The 24,856-nt window shown below is 44.5% G+C and overlaps 1 protein-coding gene across 3 annotated transcripts in view; it reads right to left on the reverse strand.

Annotated features, from left to right (window-relative positions):
• Positions 1-24,856, reverse strand: part of LOC147031314 (lethal(2) giant larvae protein homolog 1-like) — a 152,678-nt gene that overhangs the window by 118,698 nt on the left and 9,124 nt on the right. For all 3 annotated transcript variants that reach the window (XM_085861592.1, XM_085861575.1, XM_085861585.1), the window contains exon 2: positions 10,906-11,016. In XM_085861592.1, the coding sequence (XP_085717718.1) occupies positions 10,906-10,983 (78 nt within the window). In that variant the 5' untranslated portion in view covers positions 10,984-11,016. The remainder of the gene's footprint in view (positions 1-10,905; positions 11,017-24,856) is intronic.

The following is a 24,856-nucleotide window of genomic DNA, read 5'->3' on the forward strand; positions in this document are numbered from 1 at the left end:
TGGTTAACGTGGCGTGGCTGGCACTTTGTGGTGGTAGTAATGGTGGTGTGGCTGAGGTGGCGTGGTTGTTGCGGTTGGTGGTTGAGGTGATCGTGGTTGTGGTGATCATGGTTGTTGTGGTTGGTGGTTGAGGTGATCATGGTTGTTGTGGTTGATGGCGCTTTGTGGTGGTAGTAATGGCGGTTGGTCCAAAATAAAGATAGTAAAAGAAAAGCGGCTAACTCAAAGATCACAGCCCGGTTACACGAATAAATCCCTTAGACATCGGTGGAGAAATCTATCTGAACACAGACTTATCGACATAACTGATCTAATATAGTGCTCTGTGAATTTCCACAACCATAACATAAAATATATATAATAAAAAAATAAAATAAAATAAAATTATCCCTGTGTTGTAAGAGGCGACCAGGGTTGCGTCAGGAAGGGCATCCGGCGTAAAACATGTGCCAAATCACTATGCGGATCATATGGATGATCCGCTGTGGCGACCCCTAACGGGAGCAGCCGAAAGAAGAAGAGATAATAAAAAATAAAACTAACCTATATTATGACATTGTGGAGAATAAAGAGTGGAATGTACAATTTTAACTATCGTTTTCGTCAGGTTTCGTTTGAGTACAAAGCGGACGTGGATGGGCTTTGCATTTCGAGATGCTTTCGAGTTGACCTTTTGAGACATTAACTCCGTTGTCACATCAGTGTGTGTCATTATTCACTGGTCTCGAGCCTGACATCTCAGGATTTGTGGACAGCATTCCCGTTCAAGTCACTATGATTTTTGGTGTAAAACAATGCAATTAGACAACTTCATTTTGTGATTTAAAAAAAAAAATCTGAATTTGTCAAACATCAATACTTTTCCAATACATGGGCTTTTTGGTAAATTAATTATGAATAATTATCTCGGTTATTCATATGATCTCAAAAATGCTGCCAGTGCTTTATCCCCCCCCCCCCCCATATGTATATTTTTCTTGCAAATGCAAATAAATACTTTGGCAAGTCAATATTTTGTAATGATATTGCTACGAATCTGGCAGCCATTTGCACACAAACAGACAGCAGTCCCTAAGCTTAGTTATTTCGATAAGTATGTGTTTATAGTTAGAATCCCTCCTTCTGTCTAATGGGAATTTCGTGTGTGCGCTTCAAGTTATTTTTAAGTTAGGTTTTTACATCAACTACAACAACAACATCCCTCCTTCGCTCCTGCCACCATCGGCCCTCCTCGCGCGCATGCGTATGGAGCAGAGACGTGGGCGGGGCTTCCATCGCCTCAGATCGGAGCCCCGCTCCAAAAAAGGGCATGGAGCGTTTCCTCTGCCCAATGAGCCAAGGTCGAGCATCGCACGCGCGCCCCAGCCAATGGGAGGCCAGCGTGCCGAAAGCTACTACGGAAACTCTTCGGGGGGCGGGCCTGCGAGATGCCTCGACACATCACCCGAGACGCACCGTCCAATCGGGAGTAGAGTGGCAAAAGAAGAAATCGCTCGGACCTCAAGAGAGTGGTGGTAAAAACGAGAGGACGGCAGACAGTGGTGGTCGTGGTTCGAGCGGTCTGTGGTCCTTTGCGGTGGCTCACCGTGGTGATGGTGACTGAACAGTGGTGGTCGTGGTTCAAGCAATCTGCGGTCGTGGTGGCTTGGTCTCGATCGTGGGCCATGGACTTTGGGTCGTGGGTTCGAGACCCACCGTGGTGGTTTGGAGTCGGTGTGATGGCACGAGGCGGGAAGGTACCCCAGCCAGGCTCTGGTCCCCCAGCTCGCTTTTCTCTCCTGGACTGAGGACCGAAAATAGACGTGTGTGTGTGTGTGTGTGTGTGTGTGTGTGTGTGTGTGTGTGTGTGTGTGTGTGTGTGTGTGTGTGTGTGTTTTCCTGTAAGTAGAAACTGTTAAGTGCTTTCCGTTCCTTGTAAATTGTATTTCTTTTATTCGTGATAACTCTGCTTTGTGTGCTCCCCTCCCCGGTTATTGTTTGTAAATAAACCCCCGTGTTAAATATTCCAGTTCGTCCGTGTTTTTTTTCATTGGCCGAGCATGGTTCGTGCTTGAGAAATAGTAAGGCCGTTGGTGCCATAAGTTGTCATTGGGACCGACGCGGCTCTGGTAACTCTGCTCGGTTACGCCGGATCCAAGTCGGTACCTGCGACTCGGTTCGGACAGAGTTGGCCGAGGGTGTGATTTCCCCTGTAATTTGACGACGTGGGTACTTTGGTATATTGAAATTTGGCTATTGACCCTACCCCACGCAGTCGGAGAATTGGCGATCAGGGTCCTTTAAGTGGCCCGTCGACTCCGGAGTTATCCGGGGTGACGACATTTTAATTACGGGTGTTCAGCGGGAGACGGCTCTACTGCTCCACCGAGTGGTCGTTTATCCACACCGAACCCCAGCCCACAACAATATCACAAGTATACATTTATAATGGTAAAGATCCCAAATGAAGACACAACTTGTCCTTTTGAACTGCAACGAAGAAGAAAAAAACAAAAAACAATAACTAGAAGGGCACTCAGTAGAGTGCATACCTCCACCACGTAATGCCTGATCCACGAGATCCATGAGATCCATGAGTGCATACCTCCACCATGTAATGCCTGATCCACGAAATCCACGAGTGCATACCTCCACCACGTAATGCCTGATCCCAATACATTTTTAAAATATCATTCTATGTGTCGTTTGTGGTCCTATCTCTCAATGGTGACGAATCACTAAAAAATTTAATAATTCTCGTATCCAGATGCAGATTTAGATCTTCACCAAAATTGAATCAATTCCTCGTGGTCACACACCTAACCTGTCCACCTAGTTTCATCCGTTCACAACTTTTTGAGATATCGTGCTCGGTACTAGTTTAGCCCGATCTCTCAATGGTGAAGAATCATTGAAAAAAAAAACTTTTCTGATCAAGATTCGGATCTTCACCAAAAATGAATCAATTCTTCCTTGTCAAACACCCAACATGTCCACCAAGTTTCGGCTGAATCCGTCCACAACTTTTTGAAATATCGTTCTCTATATCGTTTTTGGCCCTATCTCTCAAAGGTGAAGATTCACTTTAAAAAATTCTGGTATTCGGATCGGAATCCGGATCTTACCCAAAATCTAATCAGTTCGTTCTTGTCACACACTGAACCTGCCCACTAAATTTCATCTGAATCTGTCCACAACTTTTGGAGATATCACAAACAGACAGAAACAGACAGAGAGGGGTGAAAACATAACCTCCTTTACCTTTGGTGGTGGAGGTAATAAGCAATATTATATTTTAAAAGGCTCTGTAGTTTTTACACACAGTCAACCTGCACCAACTTTTTTCTATGAAATAGAGGAGGAGGAGATTGGGACCATACTCTGTGCAGAGCGTTGGTGCTGCTTAATTAGTCTCCTTGGCAATTGGGCACAATCCTGGACGGGTCGCCACTCCGACACAGTATACCAGCATGCTGGCACTCGTTTTGCCGACCTTGGACGGATGACAGGTCGAGTTAACCCCACCCGGTATTAATTCAACAGCTGAGCGTGATTTGAACTCAGGACCCAAGGATCCAAAAGCCCGCCACTCTAACCATCAAGCCAACACCAGGCATATGAAATAGAAAAAGGAGACCAAAGTAAAAGTAAGGGCACATAGAATGAGAGCAAAGGATAGGATCTTGATGTACAATGCTCGCCTGACCAGTAGGACAGACAAACGGTAAATATACAAAACTCAAGTCTTTACTGCTCCGGCAGACTAAAGACATTTAAAAAGTTTTTATCACAATAGAGTTTGAACACCTGGTAATGTCTGGCAGTTGGTCACTTCATTGAATTGCAATCCCAGAAGCTATTGATGCAAAATAAGCTAAGTTGATTGAAATAACATTATAAAGGATGCTTTTACATAATACATTTCCAACACTATTTCGTGATGCCAAAATAAAACGACTTGAAGTGATCAGCAGAAGGGTTTGTTTATGCAGCGATGGGTCGAGGACAAGGCTGAGATGACTGTCCATTGTTCATTTCCTATTCAGTACGAATGGAAATGGTTGAAACGAGGTCCAGTGTAGTAGGGCATGAAGTAAAGACAGTGAGTCACAGAACTAAAGAGCAGCAGGGTGTTGGACAGGGGGAGGGGAGGTCGAGAGGGAAATAACGAGGCCAAAGAGGGAGAGACATAAAGGAGGAAGAGGTTTGGAGGGAAAGAAATAGGAGAAAGCAAGGATTGAGAGATGTTATTTGAGAAAGGAAGGAGAGAAAGTGGAGTTCAATTCTAAACAAAATAAAAGGAACGAGGAACGTTTTCCCTTTCAAGGCTGGACAACGAGAACAGTACTACCTTAACATGGAGCAAACAAAAACTGCAACAAAGAATTTGTGTACATACCATAGGCTGTCATTAAAGGTGTATACTTCAGTTCGATTTTTGAAAAATGTTTGGAAACCGAGACTTTCCCTTTTTAGTTGAACTACAAAGTCCGATTAACAACCATAATAACTACATACACGATATACATTGCAGTTGTGCAAATAATTATCAGACAAAACTCATAATAATAATAATAATAATAATAATAATCCAAACATTAATACTGCGTTTATATTTGCACACTGCCCAGAACAAAATATGGAATTTGGATTTTGGGAAAATGTTTTTCTTGGCCAAGAAAAAGGGTCTCGGCTCTCCATAGACGAAAACTCTTAAACACTCACACTGCAGTTCAACACTATTAAGAAAAACAAAAACTTACAAAAGCTCCGATGAAAAGAAAAGCTCACGATGCTCAAAGTAGGAACCAACTTGCAAATGTCAAATTCCGAGGGATAAACAATGACAAAACTTAAATGAGTAAAATAATGGGAAAATATATATATATATATATATATATATATATATATATATATATATATATATATATATATATATATATATATATATATATATATATTTCATAAACCGTTGCATTAAAAACAAGCAACATGCCAAGAATGGCAGCTCACTCATGAAAAGTAGTTGTTGTTTGGTATGCAGCAAAGCCTTTGGCTGCTGGTTGCATCATTTCTGGAAGTGAGGCTGTGCTGCTGATGCAGTGACCCTGGTACCAGGAAGCTGGTACTCATTTTTGCCGACCTCAGAAGGATGACAGGCTGAGTAAACCCACCTGATGGTATTTCAACGGCAAGGCGGGCTCAAGCTCAAGACCCGAAGATCTTAAGCCAGCCACCTTAACTGTTAAGCCAACACCAGGTTTGAGAAAACTAGTACGAAGGGAAAAAGTCAACCACACAGAAGAGCAACAGGCAGTATCAACCATTGATGATGCAAGTGCAGCTGTATCAGAACGATGATGCAAATTGAAACAACCACCATTTAACCAGAATCACAAAACCAAAAGGAAGAAAAATAGTCTTGGGTGGACTGAACAGCAAACAAGCAAAACACATCCCGTCTCTGATCAATCATTGGTGGGAATTGAAAATGCAAGATAGGACAAAGGGCATGGAGATGCATGCAGATCACGTCCGCATTGCACAGTGAACTTTCAAGCTGCAGTGTCAAAAGCACAAAGCCTACAAATGAGTCGGTGAAGCTTGCAGCGGAAGGGGGAGGGTGGCCAACTGGAGTTCAAATGTTCAAAATGACAGAAATTGCACAAAATAAAAAATAAAGGATAAAAAATTAATATCAAGTATCGTGACTGGGGCTGGGGCGGGGGGGGGGCAGCAAATTCAGAACAGTACTTTTTTTCTTTTTTAACTGTCAGTGAGAGGTTGTGATGGACTTTGGATATAAATCACACAGAGGAGAAAGTCATTGGGAGACGTGCACTGTTACATTAATTACAAAGATATGGGTATCCAATGAACAAAACAACAACATGTATTGAATTTTATCATGGGATCACATGATCATGATGCATAGATTGAGATGGAGTGTCAACATCACCTACCCAAAGGACTTCACTGGACTTGTTCCTGATAAGGACTTTTAGCTGTATTTTATACAAAACCAAGCATGGAACCACACAAAAAAAATGAAAGGTTTTGCACACAATCTGTTTCACACATTCGATCCCCCACAATGGACAGCTATGGGAACTCAAAATGGAGGGTGTGGCCAGGGGTGCTGACCAACACCAACACGTACACACAATAGAATGTTACTCAGTAGAGCGCATACCTCCGCCAGGCTGAACAGTTTATATTTTGTATCCTACTGATGGGCTGGATATGCATGGTGTTGGCCTAATGGCTAGAGTGGTGGGCTTGGCATCCTTGGGTCCTGAATTCAAATCCTGCTTGGCTATTGAATTAATACCAGGTGGGGTTGACTCAGCCTGTCATCCTTCCGAGGTCGGCAAAATGAGTACCAGCTTGCTGGTATCCTGCGACGGAATGGTGAACCGTCCAGGATTGTGCCCAATAGCCCAGGAGACTGCTTCGGCAGCACCAACACTCTGCACAGAGTATGGCCCTGACGGATGGATGGATGGATAGGCTGGATCTGCATCCGGACCTGAACCAAAATCGAATCGGCTTGTTCTTGTCACCTCAGCAACTCATCCACCGAGTTTTGGCACAACTCGTCCACAACTTGAGACATCGTGCTCTATATTGTTTTTCAATGGTGAAGAATGAATGAAAAAATTATCGCATCCGGATCTTCACCAAAATTGAATTAATTTGTCCTTGTGTGGAGCTGTTTACGCAAGTTGTGTTATGACTTCCTGTGGTGTTCGGATGCCGAATTCGCATTCTTTCCGCCACACTGTTTTGCACGCAATGAATGAAAGGACTGATTGGCTCCATTTTCGATGTTTTCTCGAATACCCGACCCTTGGATGGAGGTAAGCTGAATCTCAATTTATTGTTGAAACTCTTGAAATAACTTGAAGCAAATTATTGCATCATTCCGATGCAAAATGTATCACAGTAGGTTTTGTGTAAAGCATGGAGCAAGTTCGTTGTGCCACCATAAAGTAGCGGCATGTAATGGATGGCTGTATTTTTCCTTTTCAGTTTTTACGTGGATTAAAGACATGCTTTTCAAGCCAAGACAAGTCTCGTAACCTCTGACAATTATAAACATAAAAGGTGACAACCACCACATTGTCACACACCCCACCTATCCACCAAATGTCATCTGAATCCGTCCATAACTTTGAGATACCGTGTTATACAAGCATATAATTTTAGCTCTGTCAATTAATGGTGAAATCGCTGAAAAAATTTATCGGATCCAGATTCAGATCTTCACCAAAATATCATCAATTTGTCACTGCCACACACTCAACCTGTCCACCAAATGTCGGCTGAATCCGTCCATTACTTTTTGAGATATCCTGCTCACAAACAGGTAGACAAGCAGACAAACAAACAGACAGGGGTGAAAACATAATGTGTGTCCAACTTCGGTGGTGGAAGTAACTAGAATACAGCATGCGAAGATGGGACAGACAGCCAATGCATGCTTAAAGGCATCCTCGAAAGAACAACAAACATCATAAAATACCAAGCTGTGCTGAGCACACCGGACAAACATCCAAATAATTTGGAAAGAGATCGTTGCATGTGTAAAGTGTACGGACCAGACACCACACTGTAAAGAAAGCATCGACCCGATTCACTCAAACAAATAAACCGTGCCATGCTGATGGGTATGACAAATAAAAGCTGCCCACAGCAACTGTATAACCAGAGAGTTGGTGTCAAAACCACCCAATGCTCGCCTGTTTATACTGTTGCGAATTTGCGCCCACCGGCGTGCGGACGGCCACGTAACTCGGATCGTGGCACGTCGCCCACCGGACGGACAATTCAGTCGTGACCCTCTGGGAACTATCGCCCGGAGACAGCCACGGGTGGGCCTTTCGACCTCACCACAATCGTGCCAATCAGCCACCCGCGTAGGATAGGGTTGTTCGCCAAACTCTACCTACCTAAGTACCCACGCGGATGGTAAACCGGGCGATCGTACCTCGCCGCAGGTCGACTCCGGACACGAGCCGCTTGGGCGGCCCGTTCCGTACTATCGGGATAACCGAGCGGTGTTATCGCCGACCTGGACGGTTCAGATTAATTACCAGGTGTATTAAGCCCACTACGAACCCTTTACGTGAAGCAGGATGGAGGGTCAATAAAGAAAAGACGAAGCGAAATGGGAAAACAGTTCACACAATGCACATTTATTACGCGACACACGGAAAGCACACATATACAGCCAAACAGTCAAAATGCACATATAGCAGTTAAAACAAAAGAAACAATGACGCAGAGTTACTACCGACTACGCGCACACACGGCAACACTTATAAAGTTCTACCTTACAGACGGCACCAACACACATTTACTCAAAAACAAAGGAAAGAAGCCACCCTCATAGACAAGGGGGCAGACAGGCCTGGAGGCCAATATGTGTGCGTGACCTGGAGGAGCGGCCAGGTCCACGAGACCGGGGGGGTCCTACCCGCGTCCTCGTGATGCGTTGGCGGACGAGCCGCAGATGTGGCCGCGTGGCTGTGCCCCGACTCCGTGCTCCTTGGCACGACGTTTGGAGTGGGGTGGGAACGGGGCCCCCTTTTTGCACTATCTCAGCACGGGGGAAAGGGGGAATTGTTGATGCCCTGGGGGAGGAGAATGGCTGGCTGGCTTGGGTCCCGCGACGAGCGATCTCACACCGCGACCTCGTCGCCGACCTTCTCGCCTCGGACCCGAGCTCCTTTGCCTCTTCCCGCAACTCTCCTCAGCCGACTGCAGAACCCAACTCGATGCCACACTGATGACTTCGCCACCCGACTCCACTCTCTGCCAAACCGATGACTCGACTCACTCTGCCCTGCCGACACACACTGCTACTGCCACACTGCCATGATTCACCTTGCGCTCGCCGTTTTATAGGCCGGCAGGAGAAAACAATATGCAAATATCCGGATCAGGATGACCTCGGGGGCAGAGCCACGCTCGCCAATTGGACGGAGGAAAAGTGGGTGTGAACCTCCCCTGATCCTAGAATTTGCATATATCGATTTCACACAGACACGCCTGGAGGCGGGGCCAAGCTGCTCCGCACTTGCTAATTGGGCGGATCAGAAGTGGGCGTGTAGCGTTCTCGATCCGAATTCTCCCTCGGAAAGGCCACTATTTGCGCTTGCGGCTCGGTGCGTACCGCTGAACGAGCCCAAGACAGCCCGATGCTCAGTGTTCACAGGTGGTGCGGGAAAGGCCGTAGAAGGAGAGAGGTGAGGGTGGTGTTGTAGTTGGCGTGGTTGTAGTTGGCGACGATGGCTGGCGTGGTGGTTAAGGTGGTTGTTGTGTGATGGCGGTTGAGACGTGGTTGGTTCAAAATAAAGATAGAACAGAAAAACGGCTATCTCAAAGCGTTGCAGCCCGAATGAATCACATAAATTCCCTCTAGACAACGGATTTGGGGCTAAATACACATGTACTTAGAGATTTCTCACCTACGGGCCCTTCATGGTGTAATGCGAATTTCCACAGCCGTAACAATACATTTATCATTTTTAAAAGACGAGTCTAATAATATTTTTTATAAAGCATTGCAGTGAAGTCTGATCCAAATAATTTTAAAGCAATATATGTATTTGTATATTGTAATCAGTAAAAAATAGTGTGGTAGATAAAAACATTAGAAAGGAAATAACTTGCACCAAAAACTTTAACATTTTCACGCTCATGCTCACGATCATGCCGGGGATATCGCGAGAGCTCTCTGTTCTTTGAACAGGCGAGCTAAAAATCATAAATCAAAAAATAAATAAATAATGAAACTCACTGTCTTTTATTTCTCCGAATACAGTAGAATCTAGATAAGTGTGTGTGTGCGCCTATTTTTTGATTTAGTGGAACACATATACATATTTAGTGGAATATTTAGTGGAACACATAACACTTGTACATATTCAAAAAGCCATGACCTGTGCTTATAATGGTAAATGTTCTTCAGAACGGCTGCTTCGATGTCAGTTTTTACATCATTAAAATTTAAGTCCATACCTCAGAAACAAATACTCAATACACTTTAAGTCCTCGAGCACATATCTGGTTAAACTCCACAACAAATTCGTTTTCCATGTCTGCCGAAAAAGCTCCATCTTCTTCAAACGTTTCGCACTCTGAACAATTATTTCCTCATTCTTCACCATTCACGTCAAAGTCCAAATTTATAGCACGTCTGTTACTGGTTCTCACAAGAGTTTTAAAACGCGACTTAATCTCAATCTTCGTTTTACGGGTGTGTGATCAACGCTTCACTGGTGCGTCCATATTGATCGTGATGAAAAACGTTGTTTTACGACCCTTCATGAACAATAATGTTTTGAACGTACAACTCTTGGAAGTACCAGTACAGTACCATCCATTGGGACCATACTCTGTAAAGAGCGTTGGTACTGCCTAAGCAGTCTCCTTGGCTATTGGACACAATCCTGGGTGGGTCGCTACTCCAACACAGGATTCCAGCAAACTGGCACTCATTTTGCCGACCTCGGAAGGATGACAGGTCGTGTCAATCCCACCTGGTGTTAATTCAACAGCTGAGGGGGATTTGAACTCAGGATCCTGGGATCCCAAGCCCACCACCCTAACCATAAAGCCAACACCAGGCATGTGCAGTACCAGACGTGTAATAAATTCGGACATTAAGCATATGTACCACTACCAATAAAACACGAAATTTGAAGTGATAATATTTTGTTTTCAAAGCCTTACGATGATGTTTTAATGTGTGTTTATTTTTCATGGAGAAATCAAATAGGGAGGCACATGTGCACTTATTTTGCATTGTCCACTGTATTATGTTTTGCAGTGGTGGGTCAACTTTCCAAAACTTGACACATGGTACCAAAATCCACGTCATAAGGAAGTAAACCTCACAAGCACAATTGACATTTGTACCTTGTTGAACTTGAACTTGTCTTTCAATGCCTTGTCCCGCTGGTTCTCCCCTCCAGTGCGACGCAAGAAACGTATCATCCTGCAGCAACTCTGGAAAACCTTTGAAGAATCCTAACAGGCGGAAGACAGAGAACAACAAGAAATAAAAACACGAGAAATGGTATCTATCAGAAATCATCCACAACTACAACTGCTCCAATTATCCCCACCATTCCATGGGGATGGCTGCAGAAACGTTTTTGTCCCAAGTATTTCACAAATCGGCTGGTTAGGCCTAACATTCGCCTGAAGGTGACCAGAATTTGGAACGTAACCAGGGTGCCAGCACTAAGTCACCTATTCTTCGTAAAGGACAACATGTATATATATATATATATATATATATATATATATATATATATATATATATATATATATATATATATATATATATATATATATATATATATATATCATCATCATCATCATAACCAACCAACTACTGCAAGCAAACAGGACGCCTGGTTTAACATCTGTTTGAGGAACTGTACAAATTGAAGAAATCGCCCGACATGTGAAACCTCAGGGCAATAGTTTATACCTGGGCCGAGATTTACACCCAGGTTAGACAGCTCAGAGGCAAGTACACAAATATACCATCAGAGATGGGGAATCCCCTCCCCCCATTGAAAAATAATTAAAATCAGATAAGCGGTTTTCCATTTATTACAAAAACCATTTTTTTCAAGATGGCCGCCCGTCGGCCATATTGTTTTCAAGATGGCCGCCCCAGTCGGCCATCTTGGATCCGGCCACGCCCAAAATCAATAAAGTTCTTCCTTTTCAGGTGGTACATGTGTGACCCAAATTTCAAATCGATATGGCAAAAAGTTTATGAGTTATCGCACTCACAGCTATAAATATTGACGCCCGGACGGACGGACGGCCAGCCGGACGACCTGGGTGACAACAATATCCCCCTTCCGTCATATGGCGGGGGATAAAAACTCAAGGCTACCCTTCCAGCAATAAATTGACACTAATAAATATCTGCATGAGTGAGTGTGAGTGTTTATCCTCCATAACTCCAAAACCATGAAACCTAGCACCGTGGAACTTGGTATGCATACTAAGGGAACTCCAAGGGAGTGCAGGAATGAAAATTGGGTGTCTGCATTAATTTAAACATCCCTTTTGAAGATGATTAACGGCCTTATTTAATTATCCTTTGTCAAGGTGTCATCCATGGTCAGTTCACTGTTGGGATCTTAAATCGCCATTTTGTTTGACTATTCAAACATGCCTTGCTTTGGAAACATGATCTCCTCTCACGGACTAATTAAAGTAGATAATCGAAATATTATATCCGATCTGAAAATCGGATCTCATGAGCTAAACGAGTGTCCAAATATGGAGTGAAATCTGAAAATTTTAACAAATTAGCAATATATATATATATATATATATATACACATATATATTTCTAAGTGTATTTATTTAAGCAATGCATGAAGCTTAATATTTTTCTACTCTTCAGACAATTGCATTTAGTGAAGAAAAGATTAAGGAATGGGCAGAAACTGGAACTTCATTTTGAGCAACGCCGTGCTCTCCAACCTGCTTTTACGATTCATGATGGTAGAGTTGACAGGGGTCTATTTATTTATTTATTTCGGCAATTACATGCACAGTTTTCTTTTTTCCCAGTTTTGTGCGATCTGCTTTCATGACAAAATATTCATATAAATACACTCAGTTTCTGCAATGTATTCAGTCAGCAGTGGCTGAAAACGGAGATGTATGTCGACAGCACACAGAGATCAGACATGGTGGGGCTTGTGCGTACCTGCAAGCAAACAGGTTGGAGAAACGCGTATGGGTTGGGGCATGTATGCAAACAAGAATTTGCCAGGTAGACAGCAAGGGTTTTAATTACCTAAACCACCAAAGGTGAAGGAGGTTATGTTTTCACCCCTTTCTGTCTGTCTGTTTGTGTGCAGGATATCTCAAAAAGTCGTGGACGGATCCAAATTAAACTTTGTGCACAGGTTAGGTGTGTGACAACGACGAACCGATTAGATTTTGGTGAAGAATTGGATCTGGATACGAGAATTTTTAAAGTGATTCTTCACTATTGAGAGACCGGGCCAAAAACGATATTTCAAAAAGTTTGACGAATTTGGATGAAACTTGGTGGACATGTTGGGTGTTTGACAAGAAAGAATTGCCTCAATTTTGGTGAAGATCTGAATCCGGATCCAGATCAGATAATTTTTTAAGCGATTCTTCACCATTGAGAGATTGTGCCAAACCGATACATAGCACGGTCTCAAAAAGTTGTGGACGGATTCGGATGAAACTTGGTGGACAGGTTGGGTGTGTGGCAAGGATGGATTGATTTGATTGTGGTGAAGATCCAAATCCGGATCTGGATACGAGAATTATTTAATCTTGAGTGATGAGGCCAAAAGCGATATGGTACTGAAAAGCATGATATTTCAAAATATGTTGGGCCCGATATGTTCTCGTGGATCAGGCATTACATGGCAGAGGTATGCGCTCTACCGAGTGCCCTACTAGTTTTTTAAATGCTTCTGCCTGGTTTTACATAGAACACGGCGGTTAAAAAGAAAACTTTCTTGTTTGGGTGCATTTTATCGCTCCAGTAATGTGCAGGTACGCTGCCTACCCTCCCCTTACACTGTCTTCCTTCCCACCCCCCCCCCCAACTCCTCCCCTCACACTTCCTTCCCTTACCCTTATGCTGCCTCCTCCTTCCCCTCATTATACCAATCCTGCCCCTCATGCTGCCTCCCCTTTTCCCTCACACTGCATTCCCACTCAACATGGTGCCTCCCACCTCCCTCCTTCCCCTCCCCTCTCACTGCCTTTCACCCCCCTTCACGCTACTTATCCCACCCTCCTTCTCTTCTCCCCTCCCCCCCCCTCCTCCCCCTCCTCTTCCCCTCCCCCTCCTCTTCAACATCTTCCTCTCTCTCCCCCTCCCCTCTCCTCTCTCACCCCGTGTGAGTGTGCGTCTATATATTTTAGCTTTTACAATGCTTTCTTGTCCGATCGATGCAAAACTTTAAACATAGGAGGAACTCCCCATGGAAAATATTTCATTGACAACTCTGTTGTCATCGGTCACATTGTACAGCAGCCATATTGGATTAAAGGGGAAAGTAAATTAAAAAAATTTAAAAGACCATTTTTTTTTCAGAAATCGCTCAACGTAAAAAAAAAAAAATAATAATAATAATCGACACTTGGCATACATATGTCATCAACTCCCCATGGGGCACATAGGGTGATAACGATGATGTCATTGGTGACTTGGTATTCCAGTCATAATTGGTCGAATTTAAATCCTTATCCGAAAAATCTGAAACTTCATACATCTGATCTATGACCCGATGCGAGTGAAAAATTTAATTTATGCTCACAACTCATGCCAAGATATTATGTGACATAGTCACGTGCATGGGTTGTACGGGAAAATGGGCCATAATAGCAGTCGGCAGCAATAGCAGTGCGTTCATTTAACAATGGTATTTTTATTCAGAATGAACGTGCGAGGCGAGACTAGGTGCTCTACCGAATGCCGTTCCAGTGAAAGATAGTGTTTTAGCTGGAGTCAAAATCTCCAAGTCAGTGATTCAGAAGAACAATGCATTTGTGCTGTAAAGTTAAACTGAGGCCAAAAGAGAAATATGCATCGATCCATCAAAATAAATAACAGGTGTTGTCTGTTAATAAGCCATCAATATTTTGACCTTAAAGTCACAAATAAATTGTAGAAGGCCGACTCACAATGGCTAAGTGCAATGACCATGTGACGTTACAGAGTAATACGTGTGCAGCAGCATCGCTCTGGTTTGATGGTGTCGAACACGTGTCAAAAATCTTTCTCAATGGGAAAAACTGCTCACTAAACATCGCTCTCCAGCACCCCTTTCCTCCCCACAGGCTAATCAATGCAGCATGGAAATAACGTGACATTCTAAACCATTGAGAAATAGCACGATCGGAAGAATGCAAAGCCATAAGTGGTTGCAGGAGATTCCACAACGGTCCGTGTGCTGCTTTGGGAAAGCAGAAACAGCAATGAAATATAGCAATCTAGAGTGAGGATGTCATGGAAGGAGAACGCATTTTAGGTCACTCCAAAAAAAGATAAATAAATAAAAGCAGCTGGCCGCAGCTGCAGAGTGAGGTCGGTCGTCCAAACATCTATGATAAACATGATGGAATTGTCCGGCCCAGTGAAACCTGGCACAGACGCTTGGACTTTGCAACTGCAGTTTCCAACCAGTGTCAAGCAAACATTCTTCCTTGTGATCAGTGAGTTTTCTGAATCTTCTGCAAAAGAGGCTATAAAAGGTTTTTTAAATGGGAAACTTTCACTCATACATGTTATGCATGGTCAATGGGATGGTGCACATTTGTAGAAAACCTCTGACCTGGCACTTTTTCATCTTTCATCTTGTATGTCTTTCATGCATTTATTTTAATCCTTTTGCTTTTCCAGTTTACAAATCCAGCTGGAATTTTCTTTTCCTTCGTGAATTTTAATTTGGCAGCACATCCACTTGTCACTCAACATCTGTGCTTTTTCTTTGCTAAACTAGTTCATTGTTGATCCAGTAAATGCTCCCACTGATTTTTGTTCCAGCAAATTCTGAATGCAAGAAAACATAGCAGCAATACCCCTCCCATCCCCCCCCCGGGTAGCAGCTGGATAAGATAACCCGGGAACCACTGCAAGACATGGATGATCCACAAAATATGCAACGGAGATGAAAAGAAATACCGATGGATTTTTTATTTCTTTTTAATGCCGTGAATAAACTTTCGTACATCACGGATGATAAAGGTTGTGGTCAAGTCGAAATGGTGTGTGTGGTTTCAGAGAAGAAAACAAATACATATTTTGGGGGGCAACCACCTCCCAACCACCCCACCAACCCCCCCCCCATTCCCCAGTAGACCACTTTAGACCTAGATTTTTTTTTAACGCCATGAACAAATTTTGGTACATACACAGAGATGAATGTTGTGGTGAAGTTTCATCAAAATCATATTTGTAGTTTTAGAGAAGTTACAAGTATTTGTGGACGCACAGACGGACTACGCGCCATCCCATAAACTCCCTGGAACTACGCTCAAGGTGAGCAAAATAGACAAATTTCAATGATGCACCAACTACTATTCTCATGCTGCATTGTGGATGCATTATAGAAAAAGAGACCAAATCTGTTAACGACCCTATTTTTTCAGAGTACAAGTCAATGTGGAGTACAAGTCCAATTGGCTAATTTTCCAATTTTACCTCCACCACCGATGGTGGACGAAGGTCATGTTTTCATCCGTTTGTTGGGTTGTCGATCTCGTCGAAAAAAAAAAAAATTCAAAAAAAAAAAAATTGAAATTTGTTCTACCCTTATTATCAGTATTTCTGTCGATATGTGTCTGTCTGTCTGTCTGTCTGTCTGTCTGTCTGTCTGTCCCTCTGTTCGGTCCAGTGCTCCATTAATACAATGGCGATTTCAATGAAACTTGGTTGGTAGGTTGATACCATGACCTAGTTGTGTGCAAATGAGAACCGTTGCTATCCATCCATTAGGACCATACTCTGTGCAGAGCGTTGGTGCCGCCAAAGCAGTCTCCTTGGCTATTGGGAACAATCCTGGACGGGTCGCCACTCCGACACAGTATACCAGCATGCTGGCACTCATTTTGCCGACCTCGGAAGGATGACAGGCAGAGTCAACCCCACCTGGTGTTAATTCAACAGCTGAGCGGGATTTGAACTCAGGACCGTTGCTATGGACACCACTGTTGCCTAGCAACGGGACTTTGAAATTTTTGAATAAAATCATAAAAAAATTTCTTTTTTTCGAAAATCAAAAATCGGGCCACGAGCGACTGTGGGCAGTACATTCAGCCATATTGTCAAAAATTTCCAGCCGGATCCTATGAAAACTGTCGGAGAAGATCGACTTTGAATGAACTCTGGTCGAAAACAATAAAAAAACGAAGTTCGTTATATCTCAGACTACGAGTCAGATATACATGAAACTGGTATGATAGGTTCATGGTATGTCCGAGTTATGTGTGAGAGAGAACTGTTGCCATGGACCCCTCCGTTGCCTAGCAATGGCCGAAAAACCTCTAAATGTGGGGGTATTTTCACGAAAAAAACAATCTGCAGCATTAACCCTTGAAGCTGGAATCATGAATTTTCTTGTGCTTAATCCTCAGGTCATTCCCCATCGAACGGGCCCATCGTGTCAGGTTCTATTGGGTAAGCGACTACCCATGTCCGCCTACCGGCTTGTCTATCTTTCTGTCTGTCTGTGAGCAGAATATCTCAAAAAGTTATGGACGGATTCAGACAAAACTTGGACAGGTTGTGTGTGTGACGAAGACAAATAGATTTGATTTTGGTAAATATCCGGATACGATAATTTTTACCTCACCGAAGGACAGGGTATTTATTGCATTTGGGTCTGTCTGTCTGTCTGTGTAGAACTTTTGTGTTTTTCTCCAGAACTGCTTATCAGATTGAGACGAAATTTTCACCAGTGCTGTGACTACTCATGTAGAATGTTGTAATGATAATTATGACATCACAAGTCACATGGTGTGGCATGCATGTTGGAAAAACGGAAAAACTTTGGACCTCTATCTCTGAAACCGCTTCCAAGGAAAAAACCTGAAACTTGGCACGTAGCAAGTACTCCTCATGGGGAATGAGTGATTTTTTATGGCATCTAGGTGTCTTCGTTATGATGTCATAACTGCATACGTAGAACACCACATCCGATCAGTATGAAAATTTTCTGAGGGTCATCTAGGGATAAAATAGTCCACACACACAAAAAGAATTTTTTGACATCATCGGTCACATCATTCGGCAGCCATGTTGTTTTTTTGTTTGTTTGCTTTTTAGCCTTCAAAAATCTTCTCTGAAATGGCTGAACAGATCGAGGTGAAACTTTACACACCGCCTATCCATGAGGAACAAAAGGTTCACACGTATGACGTCATAGGTCACATGTTTTGGCAGCCATATTATATTTATCCTAAAACATATAAACATCTCCAGAACAGCAGGACAGATTGAGGGGAACTTCACATGAAATTTACTCCACAGAGTGCCATTCTAGTTTTTTCTCTGCCATCCTCAACATGGGTGCAAAACAGCAATCTACTTTTCCAGGGAGCATTCCTGCTAAGTGATCTAGTTTGATGTCAAGGTGCATATCGTGAAAAGGCTTACGTTTAACGTACAAGGTGAACGTTTAATGGGAATTAGCAGTGTGTATAGCTTTTAAGCACCATCGACTGTGATAACAATTACATGTTATTAATTGTTTTTGTTGGAACTGTTTGTATTCTTAATAAATGTCATTGCAATTCAAAGAGAGTTGGATTTACGTGGGTTTTCTAGGGTTATGATGACCGATAATTAATCGCCCAGAACGCAACCTCAATGTTTAGCTTTAAATACATGGGAAAACCATTTTAGATCAACTAATTTTCACTTGATCAACATAATTATTTCTAGAAACGCATCCCCTTTGTAAATACAGTGCCTTCAGAAAGTATTATATTCATACCCATTGACATTTCCACATTTTGTTGTGCTTCAGCCTGAATTTAAAATGGTTGAATGTAAATTTTTTGTCATTGATCAACACAAAATAAGCCATCATGCCAAAGCGAAAAACATGTTTTTAGAAAATTTTACAAAGTAATTAAAAATGAAAAACTGAAATATCTTGCATCAATAAGTATTCAATCCCGAATCAATGTTTTGTAGAAGCGCCTTTGGCAGCAAATACAGCTTTGAGTCTTCTTGGGTATGTCTAGCAACTTTGCACATCTGGATTAGGGGATTTTCTCCCATTCTTCCTTGCAGATTTGCTCAGAGGAAGCATCAATGAATAGCAATCTTCAAGTCTTTCTAACAGGTTCTCAACTGGGCTTTGGCTGGGCCACTCAAGGACTTCCACATTCTTGTTCTGAAGCCATTCCAGTGTTGCTTTGGCTGTCAGCTTGGGGTCAATCCACATGAGATTGATCAGTTTTGATGGCACCCCCACCAAGACTAAGAATCCTCCAGAGGGCATCCTGATTCACTGAATCGAACGTTTAGCAGAGATCAACATAGACTGCAAGCAGCCCCTGCCCAAACTCTTGTCTGCGTTCAGTGAGGACCCGAAGGGCAAGGATACGGTTGATCGTTGACCTCTTTGGTGTAATGCCTGACTGCTCTGGGTGCTAGTGCTCTTGAGCAGATGGTGGCGAACCCTATCAATAATTATCCAAGCAAAGACCTTGCCCGGCACTGAGAGGAGCGTCACCCCTCGGTTGTTGTTGCAGTCTTGGCGATCACCCTTCCCTTTCCAGAGAGGGACTACAAGGCCCCTCTTCAAGTCATTTGGGATGATGCCTGTGTTCCAGGCAGAGCACAGAACTGCATGCAATGACACGAGTGCAGCATTCCCACCAGCCTTGAGAAGTTTGGCATGGATGCCACAGATCCCTGGAGCTTTACCCCATTTCAACCGGTTCACCGCAGCCTGTGTTTCCACAAACGAAGGTGGACCACAGTTGATTGGAGGGTCAGCAATAGAAATAGTAACACCCCTGACATACAACTCAACAGCTTGGGGATCAGCCGATCTGCCAAAGATTCCTCACAAATCGACCTCCTTGTCCACCCTCAGCACACGTACAGTTTTATGCCTCAACTCCCTGAACAGCTCAGCTTCGCCATTAAGCCTAGCCCTGTGACAGGTCAATGGCATCCAGTGTCCCTCGAGACACAAAATTCTCCTTCACCCGACGAAGAGCTCCATGACATCCACCGGCAACATCAAGGACGGTGGTCTTAAAGGACTCCACAACTCTTCAGGATTCCCCAAAGCACCCAGACCCCCCAAATCCCCACTTAGCCTGTTCACAAACTCCTCAGCAACTCTCTCATCCTTGAACTTGCCAGCATCCAGCCTAGGTTGGGATGGTACCATTTTCCTGGATTTAAGCTGCAACAAGCCTGTGGTCGGTATTGAAGAACTGAGCACTCCAGTAGACCCTGCAGTTCTGTATTATCCTCCAGTGACAATCAATGAGCACATGGTCAATCTCCTTTGCACACTGTCAGCGTTGGAATACAAAGTCCAGCGATGAGCATGTGGGTGCTGAAACCATGAACCAGCCACCCTTAGTCCATTACTTCTTCCAAAGTTAAGAAACTTAGTGTTATTCTGGTGCAGAGTTCCAGACCCATGGAGACCAACACACGTCTCATAACCATCCCTATCAGTTCCAGTCAATGCATTGAAATCCCCCAAGATGAGAAGAGTATCTCACCTGGAGCACTGATCAACCACAGACTGAAGCGTGGCATAAAATGCGTCTTTCATGGTGAGATCACTCACCTCAGTCGGGGCATACACACACCAGGGAAACGATACCCAAGGAGTGAGGAATCCTTAGTCTCATAACACGCTTATTGACCACGGCGTCAGCCCAATTATCATTGGAGTCAGCTTATTGGACACAGCAACAGCAACTCCTTGGGCATGGTAACCATCAGAGTGACCAGACCAATAGTAAGTGTAACCACCCACCATGATCTCACCACTATCTGGTCTCTGAACCTCAGAGTGCTGCAATCCCGATGTTCAAACGCTTGAGCTCAGATGACAACAGACACAGGTGATCATCCTCTCTTCGGGATAGGACATGCCAGGCACCTATCCGAAGAGACCGCCTCAGATTAACTCAGAGACCGCCGTCTGGTGGACGACACCTCAGCACCACCATGACACACTACCACAATGTGACCCAGGAAGGTTACCCTCTGGTTTTCCTCCTGTCATCAAAGAGTGGGAAGGGGGGTTCCAAAGGTTTTTAGCCCCAATTCCACCATCCACTTAGCTGCCCTGCAAAGGGTAGCTGCACAGGAGGTACTCCCATTGAGTGGGTTTTCAGATTTATTTGCGTTTGTGTTTTGCAGAATGAAGGGTTTTACAATGGCCAGAGTACAAATCCTGCCAACAACCTCCTAAAAAAGTAACAACTGCAAGAGGACATCTGCAGACACAGTTAGGCAATATATATGGATGGCAATTGGCTCACAAGGGGCTCCTCTGCCCTTTGACTCAGAATTCATTCAGATTCTTGCCCACAATATATATATATAGGTAGTGGACAAAAAATAGAAACACCTGGGTAAATGAGGGACACAAAGTACATTGTAGGCAACAGCTTCCACACGTGTAGCCCACGTGTTAATTAAGTAAATAACGTTCCAGCAAACTTAAAGTCATGTATAAAAATGCTGCACAAATCTAGTTGCCAATAATTATGGCTGGCATGGCTGCAGGGGGGGGGGGGAGAAAAAACGCCACACCGATGAGTTTTTGCCTTTTTTAGCAGCTTGTTAGCCTTGTTGTGTTTGTTTTGCACGTCATATTGTTGTGGAAATGGCCCTTAGTGTGTTATTAAATATAGGATTAGCCCAGATCCCCCCTTAAATGCATGTTTAGCCAGGTTGTTTGGTAATCGGACGTTACATGTGTGTCGGGAGGTGTAGCAGGCTGTCCAGTGTTCGTACAGTGGTGGTGTACCGAGAGGTGCCTTGCTTCTTTTTCCTTCTTCCCTTATAACTAGCCCCCACCCAGCGCTCTGAGAGTGTCGGCAGCCCATTGGTGGAGAGTGGCTGCGGACTGGAGGGATGGACCAATGACGTATCCCCGGGGGAGTTCCAGAAGAGCGAGCCCCGGGAAGGCAAGGAAGAAACGGCTAGTGTCGGGTCTGTGATCTGCTGTAAAAGGAACTGGCTGCTTTGTCGGTCTGGGAACGGCTTCGAGAGAAAGGCCCACCCCAAAAGGAACTGGCTGCTTTGTTGGTCTGGGAATAGCTTGTGTGAGTCGGCAATCGACTTTATGAGGAGGTCATCGACAGGTTCATCCGGAGTCCAGTCACGGAGCCTCTGACTGTCCTTACTCACTGCACGGCTCAACACGTCTTGTGATCCCATCAATTTTCCTGCGGAGCCCAACATCGGGATTGGCCTAGTCTGGTGTACAGGCCAGGCCTGGATTCGCATACTGGACCTTGTGAGAAACCAGCTGGAACATACCATATATATTTCTCTCTTGTGCCATCGATCTTATGGGGGCTGAACGCGCCGAGGCTGGTGCGTGAGAGGTGCGACAAAAGGACGACGCCATCTTGCCACGCGGCGTGCTCGAGCTTGGGCGCTCAATTCCGTTGCCATCGGCTTCTCACGAGCCGCATTTGTGCCTTTGACACTTTCCCCTCGTCCATGAGGCATCACCAAATACTTTGTGTCTTGTCTGCATGTCGTCCAGGCCTAAGGTTTATCTCGCTAGGGCTCCCTTCGAAACCCGTATCCGTAGTTAACTAGTTAAGAGCGGGTTATAGATTAATTATAACGTTCATGAATGCTTTGCTTGTGTCGTGTTCCCCGATGTGTCCCCAATAAATCTGACCGAGTTATACGAAAGTTGCCGCCTTGAGTTTATTCGTGCCGTGCTGAGGAACAATCCGCTCGATTCGTATTTAAAACCAAACGGGCTACGGACTGGCAGACTTCGCTTGGTCTCTGACAAACCCAGTCTGGAGCCGGGATCTATTTCCCCAACTGATAAGGCCCAGGTGTACGTTGGTATCGTGATCAGAGGCACATGACCCAAGGCCTGTGCCGAACTAGCTGGCATTATAACCCTGGAGACGGCGGTGCTGTAAAGTGACGCCGAATCTTCAACATTTGGCTGTCAAGAGTAGGGTGTGATTCCCACCACCGCCGAATCCATAACAATATCCCCCCCACACCCACCTCCCCATCTCGTCTATTTGTTTAACTTGTACTTTTTGTCTTGTTACTCCTGTGTTTTTGTTCGGCTTTCCCTTCCTGAGTTTCCCCGGCCTTCCTCCTATCTCGCAGGCCTCATCAACTAGGCAGTAAGGTAAAGTCGTGCGGCCCTACCACCGCCTCCCCCTATCCCAGTGTTGTCCGCGCACCCCCCAGAACCCAAGAATGGCAGGCAGGCACCATAACTGAGACAGGTTTGTGCTTGTGAAGGAAGGAGCCATGCCAACGAATGAGGTATTTGGGCAGACGATTTTGGTGGACGTACCGGGGCTCAAGGCCTAGGATTTCTATTGCCTCCTCTCCTTGATGTGTCCTTTTGGTCTGCTGATGGACTTGCCGAGTTCTGGTTGAGGTGGACTACTGCTCGGTCAGCTGGGTCTCTCACTGACGGGGCAGTCAAGGCCCTCTGACCATGAAAGGGCCGTGAACGAGAGGGCCGTGAACGAGAGGGCCATGACGGTCCGTCTTGACGAGAGCATTACAGATTACAATGTGAAGTATTGGTTGTCAAGATATGTTGATGTTAAAACCCCACCACGGTATCTCTGAAAAGGACTGCGTATATGGATCAGGACTCAGCAATTTCGTGTTAAGTTTCAGGTCAAGGAGGTTGGCATGGTGACCCAAATCCCTCATGGGATAAATATTTTGATGGACCATGGGCAAGTTTGTTTTTTTATTTTCCTCAGAAAAGCCGAAAATATGCCACAAATGCGGAGAGCTGGGCCACCTAGTCTCTGGGTGCAAAAAATAATTTTGTTCACGGTGTGGCCAGCTGGGACATGTAAAGAAACACTGCACCTTCCAGGTGCGGTGAAGCCTCTGTGGTTCACCAGGGCACACCGTCCATTCCTGCACAGAGAGTTATGCGAGAATGATTCGCACGTCTTTGGGCGGGGGCGGGGGTGTGGTTGTTGCCCCAGGACCAAGTATGGTGGTGCCGGTGCCTATCGTGTCACACTCCTCCCCTCCCCCCACCCCCCCCCACCCAAACTCCTCACAGTAAGGAGGGCGAGGAGGAGGAGCAGGAGGAGGAGAAAAGAGAAGGAAGGAGAGAAGGAAGAGGTGGAGGGAAGAGAGGAAGTGGGGGGGGGGAGCAAGGACCAAGAGGTGGCTACATCAATCACTGGGCTCACGGAGGTGGGGGCGAAGGACCCACCCAAAGGAGAGGTCATTGCTCTCGGTATACCCCGCCACGGGAGGACGAAGGAGTCGGCTCCGACTCCAGCTAAGAGTACCTGGGTCGGGAGGAAGTCATTAAGGGACAAAATTTTAAGGTGGAAGACTACTACAGTTCTCCCTCTCTCGTGCTCTCACAGAGGCAATGGGGATTAAAAGGGTGGAACCATTGTTTGGTGCGTTTTGACCTTTTGATTTCTGTTGCTTTGATTTCTTCTTCCTCAATTAATTTTTCTTCGATTCCCTTTCTTCTTTCATTTGCTCCTTTATTTCTTGTTTTGAATTATTGTTTGATTTCTGGTTCCTTCATCTTTGTTTGATTTGTTGTGTAGTTTTTTCTTTTTTATTCTTTGAATTTTTTGTTAGATTTCTGGTTTGTTTATTTCCGTTTAGTTTTATGGTAGACATTTTTTTTAACCTTTTTTTTTTAAATAAAAAAGGCGGAGGTCATAAAACCTCAGCGACTTTGAAAGAGGGGTGATTGTTGGGGCGCATTTAGCAGGAGCTTCAGTGACAGCTCAACTTGCTGATGTTTCACAAGCAACGGTGTTGAAGGCGATGTCGGCATGGAACTCTGAGGTGATGTCGGCATGGAACTCCGAGGAAAAGACATCAGCAAAGGGGAACAGTGGGAGGAATGGCATACTCCAGGATCGTGATATCTGTGCAATAATTTGAAGTGCAAGGCAAAGCAGGCGAGAAACTGCAGATCAACTGAATGTAAATTTAAACCTGGGGCACGAGCAGCCAGTTTCATCAAGAACGGTCTGCCGAGAACTCCACAGAGCAGGATACCATAGTCAGGTTGCAGTGCACAAACCGCTCATCACACCTGGCAATGCACATTTGTGAGTCCAGTGGTGCAAATAGAACAGG

Source organism: Eptatretus burgeri, chromosome 2 (genome assembly GCF_056783735.1).
Source record: "Eptatretus burgeri isolate ZD-2024b chromosome 2, Ebu_testis_v1, whole genome shotgun sequence".
In the NCBI taxonomy this organism is placed as follows: Eukaryota; Metazoa; Chordata; class Myxini; order Myxiniformes; family Myxinidae; genus Eptatretus; species Eptatretus burgeri.